At 39.2% G+C, this 20,319-nt stretch overlaps 2 protein-coding genes across 11 annotated transcripts in view; one reads left to right on the top strand and one right to left on the bottom strand.

Moving 5' to 3' along the window:
* The first annotated feature begins 129 nt into the window (after positions 1-129).
* NIF3L1 (NGG1 interacting factor 3 like 1) overlaps positions 130-20,319 on the top strand; it is a 43,269-nt gene continuing 23,079 nt past the window's right edge. For 2 of the 7 annotated variants that reach the window (XM_035007423.1, XM_035007418.1), the window contains exons 1-3: positions 16,639-16,750; positions 18,170-18,630; positions 19,462-19,624. In XM_035007423.1, coding sequence (XP_034863314.1) covers positions 18,195-18,630; positions 19,462-19,624 — 599 coding nt within the window. In that variant the 5' untranslated portion in view covers positions 16,639-16,750; positions 18,170-18,194. Of the gene's footprint in view, positions 203-16,617; positions 16,772-16,977; positions 18,631-19,461; positions 19,625-20,319 lie in introns of those variants that run through there. The other 5 variants (XM_035007422.1, XM_035007421.1, XM_035007420.1 and 2 more) reach the window with 5 other exon arrangements.
* Positions 6,153-16,478, bottom strand: PPIL3 (peptidylprolyl isomerase like 3). Of its 4 annotated transcripts, XR_004679622.1 has the most exons (8): positions 16,154-16,281; positions 15,547-15,622; positions 14,664-14,738; positions 13,368-13,461; positions 11,865-11,932; positions 9,215-9,319; positions 8,604-8,722; positions 6,153-6,475 (listed from the first exon to the last, which is right to left on the bottom strand). XR_004679622.1 is itself a non-coding variant. In XM_035007426.1 (7 exons), the coding sequence occupies exons 2-7, from the start codon at positions 15,547-15,549 to the stop codon at positions 6,349-6,351; spliced, it is 486 nt and encodes a 161-aa protein (XP_034863317.1). In that variant the 5' UTR covers positions 15,550-15,622; positions 16,154-16,241; the 3' UTR covers positions 6,153-6,348. The 4 variants fall into 4 exon arrangements, 3 of the variants coding, with proteins under 3 accessions (XP_034863317.1, XP_034863316.1, XP_034863319.1); XM_035007426.1 differs by lacking the exon at positions 9,215-9,319 and having other exon boundaries at positions 16,154-16,241; XM_035007425.1 differs by lacking the exons at positions 9,215-9,319; positions 15,547-15,622 and having other exon boundaries at positions 16,154-16,478.

The following is a 20,319-nucleotide window of genomic DNA, read 5'->3' as shown; positions in this document are numbered from 1 at the left end:
CTGGTGACGCGGCGAGCGCGTCCCCCCGCGGGGCGGGGCGGGGCGGGCGGCGCCTGCGCCCCGGGAGGGAGGGAGACGAGCGGTGGCCGCCGTGTGCGCAGGCGCCGGGTCCGGAACGCGAAGACAGAAGGTGGAGGTGGGGAAGTCGGCCTTGGCTGTCGTGTCGGCCATGTTGGCGACTGTCTAAGTCTGAGGAAACAATGTAAGTAATGGGGAGAGGAGTCTCGAAGGTGCTCCTTAAAAGTGGTACTTGGGAACGCTGGGTACAAGAAAAAGTGAGGGAAGCATGATACTAAATAGTCTGTCCCCTGATCACCTCCCATCATGTAGCTGTAAATTAGTAATTGTCTGGATTTCGGCTTTTGCTAAGGTTCTGAGACCTATTTAAAACTAGTTAAGTCTTTAGTGGTTAGGACTCACACTGAAATTGGATTGGAAAGATTTTTCTCAAGGGTTTTTTTTTTTTTTTAAGATTTTATTCATTTATTTGACAGAGACACAGCGAGAGAGGGAACACAAGCAGGGGGAGTGGGAGAGGGAGAAGCAGGCTTCCTATGAGCAGGGAGCCCGATGCGGGGCTCGATCCCAGGACCCTGGGATCATGACCTGAGCCGAAGGCTGACGCTTAACGACTGAGCCACCCAGGTGCACCTTTTCTCAAGGTTTTAAAAGTTGAAGAAAGGAGTGGGCAAGAGGTAGGAAACAGGGAAGTGGGGACCCTTCATAGTTAAACATTTTGGCATTAAGTCAGTGCTCTGCAGTAAGGCCGGATGAACTCTAAAAGGGGAAATGGAAGGTCGTGAAGAAAAAGTGTCAGGAACAACCTCTGAACAACAAAATCCTCAAACTACACTTTAATACACCAGTGTAATTGCCAAGCCTGATCCCACGCCCTTCCTCCATTTTGTCTCATGTTTACTCATTCCAAACTTAGTGGAAAACGTATAAAATTAAACATCACAACGAAGCATAATTTTACTGTTCACACTTGCACAGGAGAGCAACATAATGTAGCCAGCCCTACACAGATGCACAATTATTGGGTAAGAAGTGATGAGGAATACGTATTTCTAAAATTTCTATGGTAGTTTGCGTTTCTTAAGCCCCTTCTCTCAATGGTTTTAAAAATAATAATTATAAAACCATTAGTACTTATAAAACCATTAATACTTAAATCTTTATTTTGGGGCCAGGGTCACCAAATAGAAGGTAAATATTTCAGAGGGAGAGATTCATAATATTCATAAATTCACAATAACTTGTGAAACTCAGGATGCATTTAGCACCTTTAAATGTGAAGCAAACCTAGGGAATCCCCATCTTTGGAGGACAATAGCATAGTGAGCTAGTTATTGTGCTAAGCACTGTACATACGTTCTCAATCCTAACAATCTAGGAGATGGGCATCAACTATATTCTGCTATTACAGGTAAAAGTTGCAGTGAAGGACTAGAGAGAGCAGAAATACCCACAGTAAGATTACAAGGGTGAAAGACAATGAACATTGGAAAAGTCTTGTATATACTACCGAAATTAGTTTACAAAATGGTTTTTAAATTTAGCAAACCCTCGGGGCCCCCGGGGTGGCTCAGTCAGTTAAGCGTCTGCCTTCAGCTCAGGTCATGATCCCAGGGTCCTGGGATTGAGCCCCACTTCGGCTCCTTGCTCAGCAGGGAACCTGCTTCTCCCTCTCCCTCTGCTTGCTGCTCTCCCTGCTTGTGCTGTCAACTAAATAAATATTTTTTAAAAAATTTAGCAAACCCTCCTACCTAACCAATTACTAACTTGGTATTTACCCAGTTTCATTTATGAAATTATTTTGTTTGTTCTTTAGTGCATGTTATTGGTTGTTTGGGGGTGGCACTATGTCCCTCCAATTCATGTTTAAGTCTTAACCCCCTACCTCAGATTGTGACTTATTTGTAGGGCCTTTACAGATGTCCTTAAGGTTAAAATGAGGTCATTAGGGTGGGTCCTAAACCCACTTTAAAAATCTTTTTAAAGAGATTAGGACACAAGCACTCACGATTATGTGAAGATAGAAGGGTCATCTGCCAGCCAAAGTGAGACCTTAGTATACACAACCCTGCCCACAGCTTGATCTACTAACTTCTAGTCTGTATAACAGAGAATTTTAAGTTACCCAATTTCTGGTACTTTGTTATGGCAACCCTAACAAACTAATATAGTGCAAAGATTTAAAAATGGTATTTTGGGGCACCTGGGTGGCTCAGATGGTTAAGTGTCTGCCTTCGGCTCAGGTCATGATCTCAGGGTCCTGGGATCGAGTCCCGCATCGGGCTCCCTGCTCCTTGGGAGCCTGCTTCTCCCTCTGCCTCTCTCTCTCTGTCATGAATAAATAAATAAAATCTTTAAAAATAAAAAATAAAAATGGTATTTTAGACGAAACTTGCAACTTTATTCCCTAATTAGTGAAGTTGAACGTTTTCCCTTTTCTCATTACTTGCCCATTCATACCTCATGGCTTTTTGAATATACAGTTCTCCTTTGTCCTTGAAGTTTTTTAATTGCAAGGTTTTCAGTTTTCATGTAGTTAAACTTGTTCCATCTTTACCTTTGTTATGTTTGTAAACAGAAATTCTTTCCTCTTCAGAGACGTTTCTTCCTTTTTTTTTTTTTAAGGCATCTGGAGTTTTGGTACATCATGTGAGGTGAAATTCTTTTGCTATTTTTCTCCATATAACTTACTGGTTACATTAACACAATTTACGAAATATTTTCTTTTTAATGATTTTGGATTATTTACATTGAGAGAGCAGAGAGGGAGAAGCAGACTCTCTGCTGAGCAGAGCCCGACGTGGGGCTCTGCAGGGCTCTATCCCAGTACCCCAAGATCCTTATCTGAGCCGAAGGCAGAGGCTTAACCAACTGAACCACCCAGGCACCCATGATTTTTTTTAAGTAGTCTTTACACCCAATGTGGGGCTTGAACCCACAACCCCGAGATGAGGAGTTTCATGCTCCACCAACTGAGCCAGTCAGGTGCCGCTCATTGTAATTTCTTTTTAAAAATTCACATTGTTGGGCGCCTGGGTGGCTCAGTTGGTTAAGCGACTACCTTCGGCTCAGGTCATGATCCTGGAGTCCTGGGATCGAATCCCACATCGGGCTCCCTGCTCGGCAGGGAGTCTGCTTCTCCCTCTGACCCTCCTCCCTCTCATGCTCTCTGTCTCTCATTCTGTCTCAAACAAACAAACAAATAAATAATTCACATTGTTTATTCTAGATTTGCTTTAGTTATTATATTGAGTTCCCATCCCTACCTCTATAGTTCATACAAATTGAATTGAAAGGAACCATCAGTTTTTGTTTAAATTCACTAGTAAATTCACTAGTGAAATAGTAACTATAGTAATCTATCCAGTTTGCTAAACTGATTAAAAGTTGAGTCCTATGTATTAAAATTTATCTATTTATATATGTTAGCTTCCTAGAGTGCACTCCCATGGAATAAGCAGTGTTCTATGCACCTTTATATCCAAGCCTGGAAGAAAATAAATTACTTACTAGTTTTGAGCAAAGCAGGGGGAGCAGCAGGCAGCGGGAGAAGCAGGCTCCCCACTGAGCAGGGAGCCCGACACAGAGCTCGATCCCAGGACCCTGGGATCATGACCTGAGCTGAAGGCGGCAGACACATAACCTGCTGAGCTACCCAGGCACCCCTGGTTTTAGTTTTTCAAACAAAAAGATGAGAATATGTATCTTTAGAAATAACCAACATAGCTTATATGTTGCTAAACGGATTTGGAAATACCAAGTTTAACCAAAGTATAAATTGTAACTGTTCAATTCACCATGAACCAAAGGCCTACACAAAGAGCTCTCTTGGGATGCCTGGGTGGCTCAGTGGGTTAAGCACCTGCCTTTGGCTAGGATCATGATCCCAGGGATCTGGGGTCGAGCCCTGCATAGGGTTCCCTGCTTAGAGGAGAGCCTGCTTCTCCCTCTCTGCTTGTGCTGTCAAATAAATAAAATCTTAAAAAAAAAAAAACTGTCTTCAAAGAGCTCCAAACCAAGATCTAACAGGATTTAGGTATTCTAATGGATAGGTGCAGGTACATTTTTAGAGTGGTGAAGGAACTATCAAGGCATATATTGATTATATTATCCCTTAAGCTCATCAAGCTCCCTTTGCTATGAAACCATGATTTTCTGGCAACTTCTGATATTCTAGATCAAAGATTAGCAAATTTTCTTAAAGGGCAAGATAGTAAATATTTTAGGCTTGTAGGCCTTTAGTCTGTCACAACCAATCAGTACTGCTGTTGTAGCACAAAGCAGTCAGAAAACACATAAACAAAATGGGCATGGTTGAGTTCCATGAAGACTATTTGCAGAACAGGTGGCCAGCCTGAGGGCTGTAGTTTGCTAACCTCTGGTCCAAATGGGGAGCCATATTACTCTCTTTTTAAAGAGAATTTGGTTGATCAACAATATTCTAGTCTTCTTAGTAGTTTATATGTACTGCCAATTAATAAATGGAACAGAACATCAATCATGCAACTGCCAATGTGATCAGTTTGAACCAGTCAACTCAGTGAGTGGACAGAAAACAGTGTTAGGATTTTGATCCTCATGATGCCTCCAATAGGCCCAAGGTGGGCAGCCAGTCTCTTTATGAGATCTTTATTAACTAAACAGACATTATAAGAATGAGCTCTAAAAACCAAAAAACCCACCATATTGGTAGCACTTAAAAAAACAAAAGCAGAGTTTAGAATAAAAACTGAGGGAATGCCAGTCAGTACAAAAACATCTTGACAATCAGTAAAAGCCTCTTAAGAGTAATGACAAAAAATTTCAGTGTCATTCAATTGGAAAAGAAAAATATCAGGTATAAGTGTCAAAACAAATTCTCCCCAAAAGAGGCTTTAATATTAAGTCTAGAAATCTAAATGATTAAATTAAAAGGCTGAATCAAAATGTGAAGGCATTAGGGGCACCTGGCTGGCTCAGTAGGCAGAGTATGCAATTCTTGATCTTAGGGTTGTGAGTTCAAGCTCCACATTTGGCACAGAGCTCATTTTAAAAAAACAAAAGTGAGGGGGTGCCCGGGTGGCTCAGATGGTTAAGCCTCTGCCTTCGGCTCAGGTCATGATCCCAGGGTCCTGGGATCGAGCCCCACATCGGGCTCCCTGCTCCGCGGGGTGTCTGCTTCTCCCCCTCCTTCCTGCTCGAGCTCTCTCTCACTATCTCTGTCTCTCTCAAATAAATTAAAAAAACAAAAAACAACAAAAAAGTGAGGATATTAGTATAATTGGCACATGAGTTTAGTAGAAGGTATAGATGGTAATAAGAGGATATTGCGAGCTAACATCCAAATTGTAGTTAAGAAAGAAAATATTATTTCGATCAGCTATCTACAGAAATGATACAAACCAAGAAATACCCAAAATCTAACCAAGGTGATCGAAACAGATTGAAGAATATGGTTCTTGATGAGATCAGTGGTATCGCCTGATAAATGATGAGGCCTGATTTGGTGAGAGCCCTGTGATGGAGAGAAAGGTTAGGAGAGCTACTTCCATTTACTCACTACAGAACACTTACACATGTCAGAAGCTTTACACACATTGTTTCATTTAATTCTCCTAATAGTCTTATGAGGGGGATGAGTCTTTAGGGATGAGAAAACTTGGGAGATGTTAACCTGCCTAAAGTTACTAGTAGGAGGTAGAGCTGTGATTCAAACACAGTCCAGGACTCTACAGCTGGTGCTCTTAACCAACTAATTGCATTTTCCAAATGGATCACCTGTAGTATTCTGTCCTGCAATACTGTAAATGATAAGCTTTCAAAAATGTTCCATGGGCAAATGAGTTGGGAAATTCTGAGTGCTTACTGTAAACTAGGACTTCTCTGAGCCTTTACTGTAAATCTAAAGACTACAGAAAACAGCAAAATGGATTGGCTGGCTTTTCTAGATCATCTCTATCTTGTCCTTACTCTTAACTGTACAAAGTAACTAATTAATGGAAAAGACTACTTCTAGGATATGGACTAGATATGGCAGGAATATGTAATTAGAGTGCTCAAAAATGCCTGGATTTGAGACAGCATTTAAAAATGAATGTTTATATGTAACAAAAAATTAGAAGAGTTTTTAAAAAATTAAACTTAAATACATTAGATAACAGTTATAGTAAAAAATATGCTTTAATAATGGGAATAAAAGCTGTTTGGGCCCCCACGGTAACACCAACTCATAGAAGATCTTAGCTATAAACAGGCAGAAGGATGATGTAATCTTTCAACATAGTTAAAACTGGGTAAAGCACAATAGGTGTGTTCCTTGAATAGTCTGCCAAATATTTTTCCAGATTATAGCTATTGTGCAAATGGATTGGCATGAATAGTTATGTCCTTAATGTGTACATCATTAAGAGGTCGATAGGTCTTCTCATTTACTGGTAACTTCTCCAATTCATCCAGAGTCTCCAGACCATCTATTACCCTGAAATAGAAACAATAAAAATGTATGAAAAATTCCTTAGATTGAAACATAGTATCCAAATACCTATAGCAATTACAGTTTCCTTAAGAGAAAAGGACCATGTCTCATAGTTCTTTGAATTCCCTAGTTAAGTGTGCAATAAAATACTGATTTTCTACCATGGATATTAGCCAAAATTCAGAAACAAAAATTCATTTTTATGCCTTTAGACCATAGCAATGGGTAGGAATATTACCATCAAAGTACTCCCACAGCATAGCTACAAATGGGTCCAATATAACCAGTTTTAAGATTTTCTTTGCTATCGGAAAGCCCAGAGAAAGTATGTATGGGTGACACTTATTACTTAGTACTGCCCTATACTAAAGGTCCTGAAGTGAGTGGCTGCTTTACACTTCATTGTTTAAATGTGTTTTTACTTTTTGCATCTGGGCAACAACAAAAAGCAGTAATAATAAGAGAAGGGAAGATGGGACACTTAAGCCCATTTCCAGCAAGTGTATTTCATGTTACTACAAAGAAAAAAATATATATAGACAGCTATCCTTCGGGCAAGTTGGTCTAAAACATTTGCTAAGAAAAGGTGGCTTGCTTTATTTATATATTTATTTATTTTAGAGAGAGCGAGTGAAAGAGCATGTGAGTGGGGGGAGAGGGAGAGAGAATCTCCAGCAGACTGGGCTCCATCCCAGGAACCCAAGATCATGACCTGAGCCAAAATCAAGAGTTGGTTGCTTTATGGACTGAGCCACCCAGGCGCCCCCCACCAAGTCTTTAAATTTAAAGTTTCAAAAACCTTCCCACCTTCTGGGTCAGTAAGAGAAACAGAGGCTATAGGAAACAGATCTCAGGCAAAAAAGGGCATGTAGAATTGAGGCAAGTCAGTCAAGTATTTGGGACACAGAGCCCTTTGAAAACAAATGGAAAGCTATGTACCATCTTCCCAGAAAAACGTGTGTATACACACAGAACACATAATTTCAAGGACTTAAGGGACCTAAGGTTAAGAATCTTTGTTCTTAACTCTCTAGTTCTTTCACAAAACTAGTAACATAAATCTTAGTAATTAATGATCGATAATTCTGAATGGTGGGTTAAAGGAGAAAATGAAAAGAAGGGAACCTGAGTGACCTATATCCAGGCAATTACTACTAGGGGCTGTAATATTTCATTAATTTCACTGAATATTAATCTATAAATTAAATATATATATGGAATGAAAACTAAGAGTTGTTGAGTCTTCTATTTTTAATTAACCTAATTTGGCATCCACACTGTTAAGTCAAAGAAACTCTGGAACTGTGCCTTGGTTTATTGAGCATAGTAAATATTTGTTAAATGAACAGACAAGTTGACTTCTTGCTGATTTATGAAAGCAATTCCCAGGCATAGTGCTAACTGGGTATTTTGGCAGAGCCTGCTAAACACCTCCCTAGGATCCAGGCTCCCCTTCTTACTCATAGAAACCTGATTTTATTGAGAGCAGCAATGTGTCCAGCTGAAAAACATTTCCTACCCTCCCTTGTAGACAAGGGGAGGCCTCATTGCCAAGTTCTGGGTCTTCAGGAAAGCTCTTTAAAAAGGGGCTGACTTGTGGAGCCTACTACATACACACATACCTACATACCTACCTACCCACATACATACATAAATAGGGCTGACTCAGCTGGCAAGCACCTCTTGCCCTCCCTCCTCCTTTCTGCCTGGAACACATGTTCTGACTGGAGCTATGCTGCCCATATTAGGACCATGCGGTGGGCATGAGGATGGAAGATAAAGATGGTTTAGGAAGAACACTGGTGACAGAAGGGAACCACCATCTTAGCCCATCTTTTTGAAGCCACTGTGTTCAGATCTGTCAGTTGCTGCAAAATGCTATTCATAAGAAGAAATACATTACTGTTAATTTGCGTAATAATCCTTACCAAAAAAAGATTGGCTCCTATTTTACAAAATAAAGAAATTAAGGCTTGGTTAGAAGTTCCCAAGGTCACAGTGCTGTAAGTGGTGGACTTACCAGGTGTATTTAGCTTTCATACTGCTCCTTCAGTATTACGCTATTATCATAGCCTCTCATATGTATCCCTTGCAATGAAATTCCAAAGGAAACAGTAACCAAAATACTCACTTTCCAAATACTGTGTATTTCATGTCCAAATGTGGCTGCTTGCCATAGGTGATGAAGAACTGAGATCCATTGGTGTTTGGCCCGTTATTAGCCATAGATACAACACCTCTAACATTGTGCTGTAAAAGGCCAAAATATTTAACTGTGTTTTTATATAAATATTCCAAATATAGGACTCAAGCCAAGACCTGTACTTTTTTTTTTTTTTTAAGATTTTACTTATTTATTTGACAGAGAGGGACACAGTGAAAGAGAGAACACAAGCAGGGGGAGTGGAGAGGGAGAAGCAGGCTTCCTGCAGAGCAGGGAGCCCGACGCGGGGCTCGATCCCAGGACCCTGGGATCACGACCTGAGCCGAAGGCAGATGCTTAACGACTGAGCCACACAGGTGCCCCAAGACCTGTACTTTTTAAGGGACCAAGAAAACATTTAATCAGCTTCTATTAGGGCTAACCCGAATGTTCACTTTCTGTATTATCTGTATTTCAAAAACTTGTATGTAAATTGTTTATATATCAAATCATATGCCTCAGTTAATTTCATTTTCACTTTGGAGGAGTATAGCCACAAACATTTTTTGCAATACCAAGGTATTAATAGACATCCTTACATTTATATTAAGGAACATGCTGGCATGAAACGATCAGGCAGACAACAAAACCAAAATCCCCATAAGCTCTTCACACATACACTGGACTCTGGCTAGTTTCTTTATCTGTAAAACAAGGGAGGGAGGTTGGACTAGTTCAGGGGTTTATTCGTAATTCAAATGCTCACAAGGGTCAGCAGATAATAAATTAACTGGACAGAATGTACACATTAGGGAGTGATGGAGTCTGGCAAAAGGAATGGTATATCTCTTACCTAATAGCACTAAAACATTTTAAGCCAATGGCCATTGAGAATACATCTGTGGATCCCACCCAAGGGCAGTCAGTTCATGACCCAGGACTGGATGATCTAAGGGAAGGTCTCCTACAGCTCAAATATTCATTATACTATTTGTTATACAGGGACTGTTTAAAGAATTAGAACTTTATTGATAAGACTGAAGACATGAGAACTGTGTTATAAGGAGGTGCTGCAATAAATAATGGTCACTCCCTTTTTAGCTATTCATCAGGAAACACTAATGAGACAAGCAATAGAAATATAGCTATATCAAGATATTAATGCTTTGATGGACATTAAGGCCATGTGATGTAATGAGCACTGGGTATTATATAAGACTGATGAATCACAGGCCTGTACCTCTGGAACCAATAATACATTATATGTTAATTGAATTTAAATAAAAAATGTGAAAAAAGATATTAATGCTTTATTGTCTTCCTAAAAGGTGACTCCCAAATGTTACATTTGATAATACACAAGAATGTATGTACCACTTATAACTTAATAAAATACTCATTAACCTATTTCTAAGATAATTTACCAAACTGTTGCGTATGCCTATGTACTCATCTATTACCTCAACTTCTCCGAGAGAACCACTTATTCTATCTTTATACATGCTTAAAAAATATATTTTTTTCTTTTGTTTCTGAGCTCTCTAAGATAGTATCATACTATCTGTAGTCTTCTGGGAAATGCTATTTATACCATCATTATGTTTCTAAGATTTACACACGAATGTGTAGTGGTAGTTGTGATTTTTACTGCTGGATAATATTCTACAACTGAATATAATTTCCATTTTATGATCAGTGGACATTTGGGTTGTTTTTAGATTTTTGCTATTAAAATAGCACTCTAGGAACACTCTTGTACTGTTTCCTGATGCACATGTACAAGAGTTTCTGGAGGGTAAACATTTGGGAATGGAATTGCTGGGTCAGAGTATGTAAATATTCAATACACACCCTCAACTCTGGTATATAAAGGTTCTTAACCCTAACTGTAGGAATCACGCAGGAAACCTGAAGTATAATTTAGGTCCTAATCGGGCCTATTCTTTTTCTATTTAGGGGGTGTAAGGCCAAAATATTTCATATTTTTAAAACTTCCACAGGTGAGTCTGTATTAACCAGTGTTGAAAACCACTGGTATACAGATTAGTGTTATGGAAGCAGTTATTAATTAATGCCTAAAAAGTTGTTTTGTTTTTAATTCAGGAAAAGGATGACTTATAAACAATTTATCACCTCCCAACCTCAACTCCTATAACAAAAGTAATGTTCCCTTATGAAAGAAAACAAAAAGAAGAAAAAATAAATTACTCCTAGTCTCACCATCCAGACATAAACACTGCAATGGAATTTTTTTCAGAATTGTCCTGGATTTTTTTCAGAATATATTTTAATGTGACTGAAATATGATGTACTAAATTACATATTCTTATAGAGGAGAATTTCTCTCTTTTTTCTAATTTCTAAAGTTATCATTTTATGCAGATACAAAGTTTAAAAGACCACATGATAACTGTCAGCAGATGTCCTCTCTGGGAAGTATAACTGATTGATTTAATTTTTTAATTTTAATTTAATTAGTTTTTTTTTAAAAAAAAAAAAACAGGCATGCATTAGTTTCTTATTAAAAAAAAAAAAAGGTTCTTGGGGTACCTGGCTAGCTCAGTTGGTGAAGCATGCGACTCTTGATTTCGGGTTTGTAAGTTTGAGCCCCATGCTGGGTGTAGAGATTACTTAAAAATAAAATCTTTTTTTTTTTTTAAAGGAAATTAAAAAGAAAAGCTTCTTTAGAAAGTTTGGAAAATTGAGAAAAAATATGAAAAGAAAAAAAAAAACAGGAAAGGAAATAAAAATCTCTAATTTTACCATGCTATGCACTTCCCTTTAACCTAGTTGGGATCCACCACAGACATTAATTCAGGAATATTCAAACATCCAACAGAAGATAATAAAAGTTCATATTGATAATGTGCAATACTGCAACCAGGTCTCATAGGTTTTCCTCCCTACTCTCAAAAAAGGCTGGTGATTCATGTCATTCAACATAAATTTTATAGTGAGACATTAAGCCCTTTTGGTACATTACTGATTAAACATTTCAGGTTGGACCCAAAGATAAGCTCACTTAATATCAAGATCCATGTGATTGTGACATTCCAGAATATATTTTAGGCAAGAAATGCAATTGATATTTATAAATTTCTCCCTGACATTTATCAAGTGTACTAAGACTACAAAAAAATAATGTTTGTATACTAATGACATTAACTTGTGTTACTACAATGTATGTATTAAAGTTTTCAAGTGTAAACAAGGCATGAGAAAATAGATTTTGAAGCACTAGAGATATACCTTAAGATATTCACTATATTCATCCTCAAATTTCTTGCCCCAGATACTGTTACCTCCTCTTCCGGTACCTATATTACAAGACAGACAAATCAAAAGAAGTATCTAATTTAAAAAAATAATTAAAGTTGAAAAGGTTCATTTTTAAAACATAAGGGCTAGTTTATAACTATCTATTTATTTATTTTTAAAGATTTTATTTATTTGTGAGAGAGAAAGAGCACACAGCTGGGGGAGAGACAGAGGAAGAGGGAGAAGCAGGCTCTGCACTGAGCAGGAAGCCCAACGTGGGGTTTGACCCTAGAATCCTGAGATCATGACCCGAGCCGAAGGCAGACGCTTAACCGACTGAGCCACCCAGGTGCCCTAATAACTAAATATAAATAAAATGTGTGGTGCCTAGGTGGCTCAGTCGGTTAAGCGTCTGCCTTTGGCTTTAGTCATGATCCCAGGGTCCTGGGTTCGAGTCCCACATTGGGCTCCCTGTTCAGTAGGGAGTCTGCTTTCCCCTCTGTCCCTCTTCCCGCTCATGCTTGCGCACCCACGTGCACTCTCTCACAAAAATAAATAAATTAAAAAAATAAAGAGGGCGCCTGGGTGGCTCAGTTGGTTAAGCGATTGTCTTCGGCTCAGATCATGATCCTGGAGTCCCTGGATCGAGTCCCGCATCGGGCTCCCTGCTCGGCAGGGAGTCTGCTTCTCCCTCTGACCCTCCCCCCTCTCATGTGCTCTCTCTCATTCTCTCTCTCTCAAATAAATAAATAAAATCTTTAAAAAAATAAATAAAGATAAAACTTGTTATGTCCTCTCTTCTCAAAATTTCACTTTACAGACCAGAGAAATAAAGTATCTCTATAAAAAAAAACAACTCCCCTATCATTATTGTTCATATTTTATTTTAAGATGTTATTCATTTATTTTAAGGAGAGAGAGAGAGTGCACGAGCAGGAGGGGCAGAGGGAGAGGGAGAGAGAATCCCAAGCAAACTCTGTGCTCAGTGCAGAGTCTGATGCATGGCTTGATCTCACAATCCCAAGATCACGACCCAAGCCGAAACCAAGAGTCCAATGTTCAACTGACTGAGCCACCCAAGCACACCAGTCATATTTTATTTTAAAGATAGATGCCAGTAGCTTCTACTTAAAAATTTCTTGCTATGGTAAGGTAGCCGGGTTATAAAAACTCTATGGGCTTATATCTTTGGTTTTATTTTATAAAAATTAAATTTTATTTACTTTAAAAAATATATTTATATATATGTATTTTCTAAGTAGGCTCCAAGCCTAGTCTAGGGGCTTGAACTCACAACCCTGAGATCAAGACCTGGGCCGAAATCAAGAGTCAGATGCTCAACTGACTGAGACACCCAGGCACCTCCCCCCCAAAATATTTTTAATTTGAGTATAGTTGACACACAATGTTACATTATATATTTTTCTATTTGTCTGCCCTCTTTTTCATACTATATACCCAATTCTCTAGATAGATATTAATGCAGTAACTTACCTGTCGGATCTCCTGTTTGAACCATGAAACCCTTGATATTTCTATGAAATATACAGCCATTGTAGTAATTACTGGCACAAAGAGCCAAAAAATTCTGAAAAGGGTAAAAATAATGATTGGGAAATGGTGTAGCAGAAACACATTTAAAGTAATGAACAAACTGTATTTACTCAAAACACCATAACAATGCATTTATGTTTTTTAGGCATTACTTTGGATAATGTCACTTTTCTGCCTGAAACACTTGAATGGCTTCCTTCTGTTCTTGGAATAGAATACAGTCATACCTCTACATCTCATGTGTTAATAACTTCTTTCTCTTACTTACTATGTTAACCCCATCATCATTCTGAAAATTCATCCAAAAGAGGTAGGCTTTCCCATCTTGAGGCCTTTGCACTTCTATCTCTACACCTGGAATATTCTTTTTATCTCTTTCTATGGAGATGCCTTCATTACATTCTGCACTCAGTTTAAGTATCACTTTCTTGGCTAGGCCTGCCCTCAACTTCTTTTAAATAATTCTTTTCCAGGGGCGCCTGGGTGGTTCAGTTGGTTAAGCAACTGCCTTCGGCTCAGGTCATGATCCCGGAGTCCCGGGATCGAGTCCCGCATCGGGCTCCCTGCTCGGCAGGGAGTCTGCTTCTCCCTCTGACCCTCCTCCCGCTCATGCTGTCTCTCATTCTCTCTCTCGCAAATAAATAAAATCTTAAAAAAAAAAAAAAAAAAATTAAAAATAAATAAATAAATAATTCTTTTCCATTAGTCTCTATTTCAACGCTTTGTTTCCTTCAAGGCATTATCATGATCTAGAATCACTTTTTTCTAGAATGACCCTCCCACCCGCCACCAACTTCTTTTCTCAGAATGTTAGCTCCATGAGGGCAAGGGATGTCTCTTGGTCATTACTGTATTCCCCTGACAAGATAGCCTTTCATAAATAATTGTTGAATGAATATAGAGAGCTCTTTCCTTCTTTGAAATTTAAATAATTAAAATAATGTAAGAAACAGTTCTCTTATCTAATATCCTAATGATTATATTTCCTGAGGAAAATAAGTGAAAAGAAAAAGATACCAACCACTCTATGGTTAGAGAAAAATTATCTACCCTTTCTTTGATCCACCTTTAACATCAAAAGTTAAGTGGAAACTAGACCAGAAATTATGATGGTTAGTTTTTCCTGACACTGGTTTTATATACAAGTGTTTATTGTTTTTTAGGTTAGATAATTTAATTTCAAAATGGTTATCCTGCGGCATTAGCTCATTTTTTATATGTACGTAATGTACTCACCTCACAAGTTTTGGGTGTTCTCTCACAGAAAACTTCTATTTTAATATCACCTACATCTGTATGCAGTGTCACTGACTAAAAAGGAGAAAAAAATGTAAGAACAAATGAGATTTCTCCATAACTTTATGCACTGTATTATTTCCCCAACTAGATTAAAGATGAGAATATGAATGAAAACACAAAAAGAAATACCATTTCAGAGATGAACTGTCCACATAGCTGAGAGTAAGCTGTACTTCTTCAAAATTTATTTCAACAGTAGGAAAAAACTCCAGAAGATAAATATGTTAATGTAAAATGCTGTCTACCCTAAACATTTAACAGTAAATATTGTGATGGAAATACTTCTTTTAAGTATGAATTTTTCATCAATAAAAATGAAAACAATGGTTATGTTAATATTACTGATTTAAATGGCAACTCACCAACATCATTAATATATATTGAAAAATAGTAAGAGAACAACTTTTCAAAACAAAGTCTCCACCAGTTCCCTTATGTAATTTAATTATGAGAGACAGTGTTAAAAACAATTCCTTTCTTCACTAAAGACAACAATCTTCTGTGTTTCTAGATCCTAAATGTGCAGCGCTAACCATATTACTCCTTGCTTGCGTTTTGTTTATCTGATGTTCCAGTAACTTGCATTCTTTTTGTTATTCCCTTGTCGGGTGGGGGGTTACTCTGAGGCTTCCTTTCTCACTTCTCTTCTTCCAGGAGTATCTAGCAGTCAGAAAGTATGGTGGGGTTGATAGAGGGTAGGAGTGTGTGAGTTGGAGGTAGGGTGAGAGGGAGACAGCATTATTCTCATTGCTTTTCTTCTATTTCAAGCTGCTCATGCTCTGACAAATAAAATCTTAAAAAAAAATTGTACAAAACTTACCATTTTTCTTCTTGATCGTTTCAGAAAGTACTATTGCTTAATTTCTCAGTCTTACCAGAAGTTAGAAAACGTGTCTCTATTCCCAAAAGAGAAAATTAAGTTCATTTTCCTCTCTTAACTCACACATGCTCATTTCTACTGCATATTTAAAAGAAAGAGTCTCGAATAGCATCCCCAAGTAATAAAAATCTGGTTATGGAAACGATGAGAACCTACCCGACTCAAGCCCCTCAATCTCCTACTTTCCCTGTTCACTCTTCTTCAAAAGCCTCCCTGGAACTCTTCCAAGTCAGGTACATTTCCGCCTTGGGGTCTAGACACTGGGTGTTCTCTCTTTGTCTGGAGCACTTAGACTCAGACGTCTGGACAGTTATATTCCTCACGTCCAAGTCTCTGATAACTCTATTTAAAACTGCCTTCACTCTAGTACCTGCCCAATTATCTTTTCCTATAGCACTTATCAATAATACGCTATATATTTTTCTAATTAAGTCTGTTCCAATATCACCCTCCCCGCCCAGTATGCTCACTCGAAGCCCAAGAATTAAAACACAGAGCTTAGCAAGAGTCTCGATAAGTGAATGAAAGAATGAGTGATGTTACTTACCACCTTAGCACAGCTCTTGTTGAAACAGAAAAGATGCCCTTGCATAACACGTTTCGAAATTAGTGTCTTCGGGCTACCGGAAGTCGAGCGCGGGACCCATTAGAGAGAACGCCCCTCACCTGCTCGCCTCCTTCCTTCCTATTTCAAACCAAAATGACTAGAACTAGGAAGACAATGTAATTTGTCCTCACCTGGTACGCTTTTGACAGTGAAAGGAGCTCTTTTAATATTATACAAGGACACGAAACGTAAACCGGAACCATTCCCGGCAACCTCTAGCAGTACCTTGGGCTCAGACGTAAAATGGCAAGGACCACTTCCGCCCGGCTCCTCTCCATCCCATCCTGCAATGCCAGGAGGCCCTGCGCAGGACCGGAAGTGGGTTAGTGCACGGCCTGGAAGTTGTGAGGGTGCTTCTGGGAAAGGAGGCGGAGGAGGCGACAGGGGCAGGAAATTAGTTTGTGGCGTGATAGCGTGGGGCGCCAGTAGGGAAGAAGTGCCGACTCAGGAGCTTCTTGCCGTTTTTGGCCTCTTCGTTGTCCTGGAAAAGGTCGGAAGTGGGATTGAAATGAGAGGTAGATGAAGCAACGTAACAAGGTGCAGTTTGCAGGCTGTAAAGTGGGTCATACTAATGTTTAAAAACAGTGCTGGGGCAGCTGGGTGGCTCAGTCGTTAAGCGTCTGCCTTCGGCTCAGGTCATGGTCCCAGGGTCCTAGGATCGAGCCCCACATCGGGCTCCCTACTTCGCGGGAAGCCTGCTTCTCCCTCTCCACTCCCCCTGCTTGTGCGCCTTCTCTCACTGGGTCTCTCTCTGTCAAAATAAAATAAAATATAAAAATCTTAAAAAAAAACAACAGTGCTGACAGTAGGCATTGTTCCCAGCTGTACGGTTAAATCTTGCGACCACACCGTAAGCGGGGCACTATTTTCATTCTTCGGAGGACAGCAGAGGTTAGGTAATTTGTTACACAGCTGTGGCTCTGGGAGTCAGTCTCGTTTCAGAGTCGGTTTACCACCACGTGTGCCGCCTCCCATTGTTAATTGCGGCGTGAAGCCACGCAGCCTCTCAGTTTCCTGATCTGTGAAATGGAGGGTGTTCTGTGTTATTTTCAAGGGCTCTTTCAAATTTAGCAGTAAATAACTCAAAGCTGTGGTGGCCCACTAGGGCTTCACTTTCACGCCTGCCAGATTTAGAAGAGTCTGGAGAGCGGGGCGGTATCAGTACTTGGAATCGGAGAGGGAAAGTGGTATAAGAACCTTTAGAAGATCTTCCAAGACCCCAGGCTCCAGTGGATTTTGGAGGCTCCGCAGCATTTCCAGTCGGATTCTGAATAAGTACACACATATAGTAGTAAATATTTTTGCTGAAAAAATACTTTTTTCAACAAATTTGTTAAATATTTTTGTTGAAAAACTTGTTTTTGAAATTACTGGGTAACGAATACTTGATTAAATTTACGATTGGCTGTGCTTATCTTGTTAATTATTATGCATACTATGAATGCTGTTCTTCAAAAATAGAAATGTTCCTGGATTCTTAATGGAGTTGATAGTGTTAGTTTTGTATAGGGTGTAGACACTGAAAAGGTTTGTCGAGAAAAGCTTTAGAAAGTTGAAGGAGACTTGGAAGGGTAGTATTTAGAGAACTGGAGAAGGGAGGAGAGTGGTTGAAGCAAGGATGGGAAGAACAAGAATCAGGGTGTGTGTGAGGTCGAGGAGGTGGGGATGAACATTTGTGTATTATGTACCAGGCTCATGCTAGGTGACTTACACATATTAATTGATTTGTTCCTGTGAATGGCCTCTGATGTAGGTTATAGTGTCTCCCATTTTGTAAATGAGAAAATAACCTCAGGTTAAATGACTTATCTAATATACTGTGTCCTGGTAAGTGGCCGAATCAGTATTTGAACCCAGGAATATGTGACTACAGCTCTTTTACTCATATGGTTTGCTCCCTCCAAGGTCCAGGCCTAACGTGTATCTGTGTACCCTTTTTCTGTGTTTTGACTTCAGACACTCAGTTTTGCCTGATTTCTGTATGTTGTCCTCTCCTGTACGCCTCATTCCCAGAACAGTCCGGCTTGTTCATTCCCCGATCTGCAATTTTTCCCGTTCCTTCATGGATTTGAAGGTGCTCCTTTCCTCCTTGAATGACTTTGCATCCCTCTCACTTGCTGAAAGTTGGGACAATGTTGGATTACTGGTGGAACCAAGCCCACCACACGCTGTACACACACTCTTCCTTACCAATGACTTGACCGAGGAAGTAATGGAGGAGGCGCTGCAAAAGAAGGTGGATCTCATTCTCTCCTACCATCCACCTATTTTCCGACCCTTAAAGCACATTACCTGGAAAACCTGGAAGGAACGCCTGGTGATCCGGGCTCTGGAAAACAGAGTCGGTATTTACTCTCCTCACACAGCCTATGATGCTGCACCCCAGGGAGTCAACAGCTGGCTGGCTAAAGGGCTTGGTGAGAAGCTCTTATTCTTTCATGTTTAATATTTTCCCTACAAATGCTTTGAAATTTTAGAATGTCTTTCCAACAGAATTTTAACTGCTTTAGATGTGGGTACTGTTATTTTATTTTTATGTATTTAAAAATAATGTTGTGAAATCTAGCAATTGTATTTGAGAAACTTAATTTTTATCCTTAATGAGTAAGGAGAGCATAGGAAATCTTCATTGCTGTACTGATCTTTGTGAGTCCTCATTCATGTGGCACAGTGCCTAGCACCCAGAAATTCAAGAAGTGCTTGTTAAATTGAGTCGAGAGCTCAGACCTCTCCAGAATATACTTCATGTGTCAGTTAAATAGACATCAGAGTTTTATTGAATGCTTGCTCAAGCCCAGTACAATGAAGGACTTCAGCCTATGTGTTTTAGTTTTGTTTTTAGTAAGTTATTTTAGTTTACTCATTGGGGCTGAAGCTTTTATGATGACATATCTGGATTAATGTGGTCAAGTAGATTATGAGCATTTGCAACCGGAATGATGGTTTACATGAATAAATTTAGGAAGCAGTCACAATTCTGTATATCCTCTAAGAATTCATGAGTCAAGTTTTTGTGATATTTAAGAGTCTTCTGGAAAATAATTCTGAAAATAAATTTGATTTTATATGTACTAAATCCCTAGATTATGGGGATTTAGGTATATATGTAAGGGGTATGTGTGTATGTGTGTGTGTGTTACATAAGTGTCTGAGAATTGATCTTTAAAAACTCATTTCCTTAAAATTTTGCCCATACAGTTTATCTTTTTAATTAAAAAAAAAAAAACAACCCACCATTTTTTTCCTAGGAGTTTGCACCTCCAGGCCCATACATCCTTCCAAAGCTCCCAACTACCCCACAGCAGGGACGCATAGAGTAGAATTCAGTGTTAACTGCACCGAAGACCTGGACAAAGTAATTTCTGCAGTGAAAGAAATTGCAGATGTTTCTGTCACTTCTTTTTCTACTAGGTACGATATATTTTTCTCCTTTTTTGTGTATATTTATCTGTATGGATCTTCCTTATAAATTCTATAACCCTGGTATTTAGGTCTGAAACTGTTTTCCCCCAGAATGGGTTTCTTTTTTTTTTTTTTTTTTAAGATTTATTTATTTATTTATTTGACAGAGAGAGAGAGATAGCGAGAGCAGGAACACAAGCAGGGGGAGTGGGAGAGCGAGAAGCAGGCTTCCTGCTGAGCAGGGAGCCCGATGTGGGGCTCGATCCCAGGACCCTGGGATCATGACCTGAGCCGAAGGCAGACGCTTAACGACTGAGCCACCCAGGCGCCCCAGAATGGGTTTCTAAGGCAGCATACTTCTCATTTGCATGTGGGTGTTCCATGGGGTCTTTTCGAAACAATAAAAATGACAAGTAACATTTATGTGGGAGGGACTGCGCTACACCTTTTACTTAAAATATTTCTAGTTTTCCTGATAACATTGAAAGGTGGTTTTTACTTGAGAGTAATAGATAAATCCTACCGATAACACATGATTACATGGGTTTACTTTTAGTTTCCAGCAAATCAGTGATTCCCAAGCACCTTTTATTTTTTTATTTTTATTTTATTTTATTTTTTAAAGATTTTATTTATTTGAGAGTGAGAATGAGAGACAGCATGAGAGGGAGGAGGGTCAGAGGGAGAAGCAGACTCCCTGCCGT

The sequence above is a fragment of the Mirounga leonina genome, unplaced genomic scaffold (assembly GCF_011800145.1).
Source record: "Mirounga leonina isolate KUSES-001 unplaced genomic scaffold, KU_Mleo_1.0 Mir_151, whole genome shotgun sequence".
Taxonomy (NCBI): domain Eukaryota; kingdom Metazoa; phylum Chordata; class Mammalia; order Carnivora; family Phocidae; genus Mirounga; species Mirounga leonina.
The sequence above is the reverse complement of the archived record's forward strand: the minus strand, read 5'-3'. Positions and strand labels throughout refer to the sequence as shown.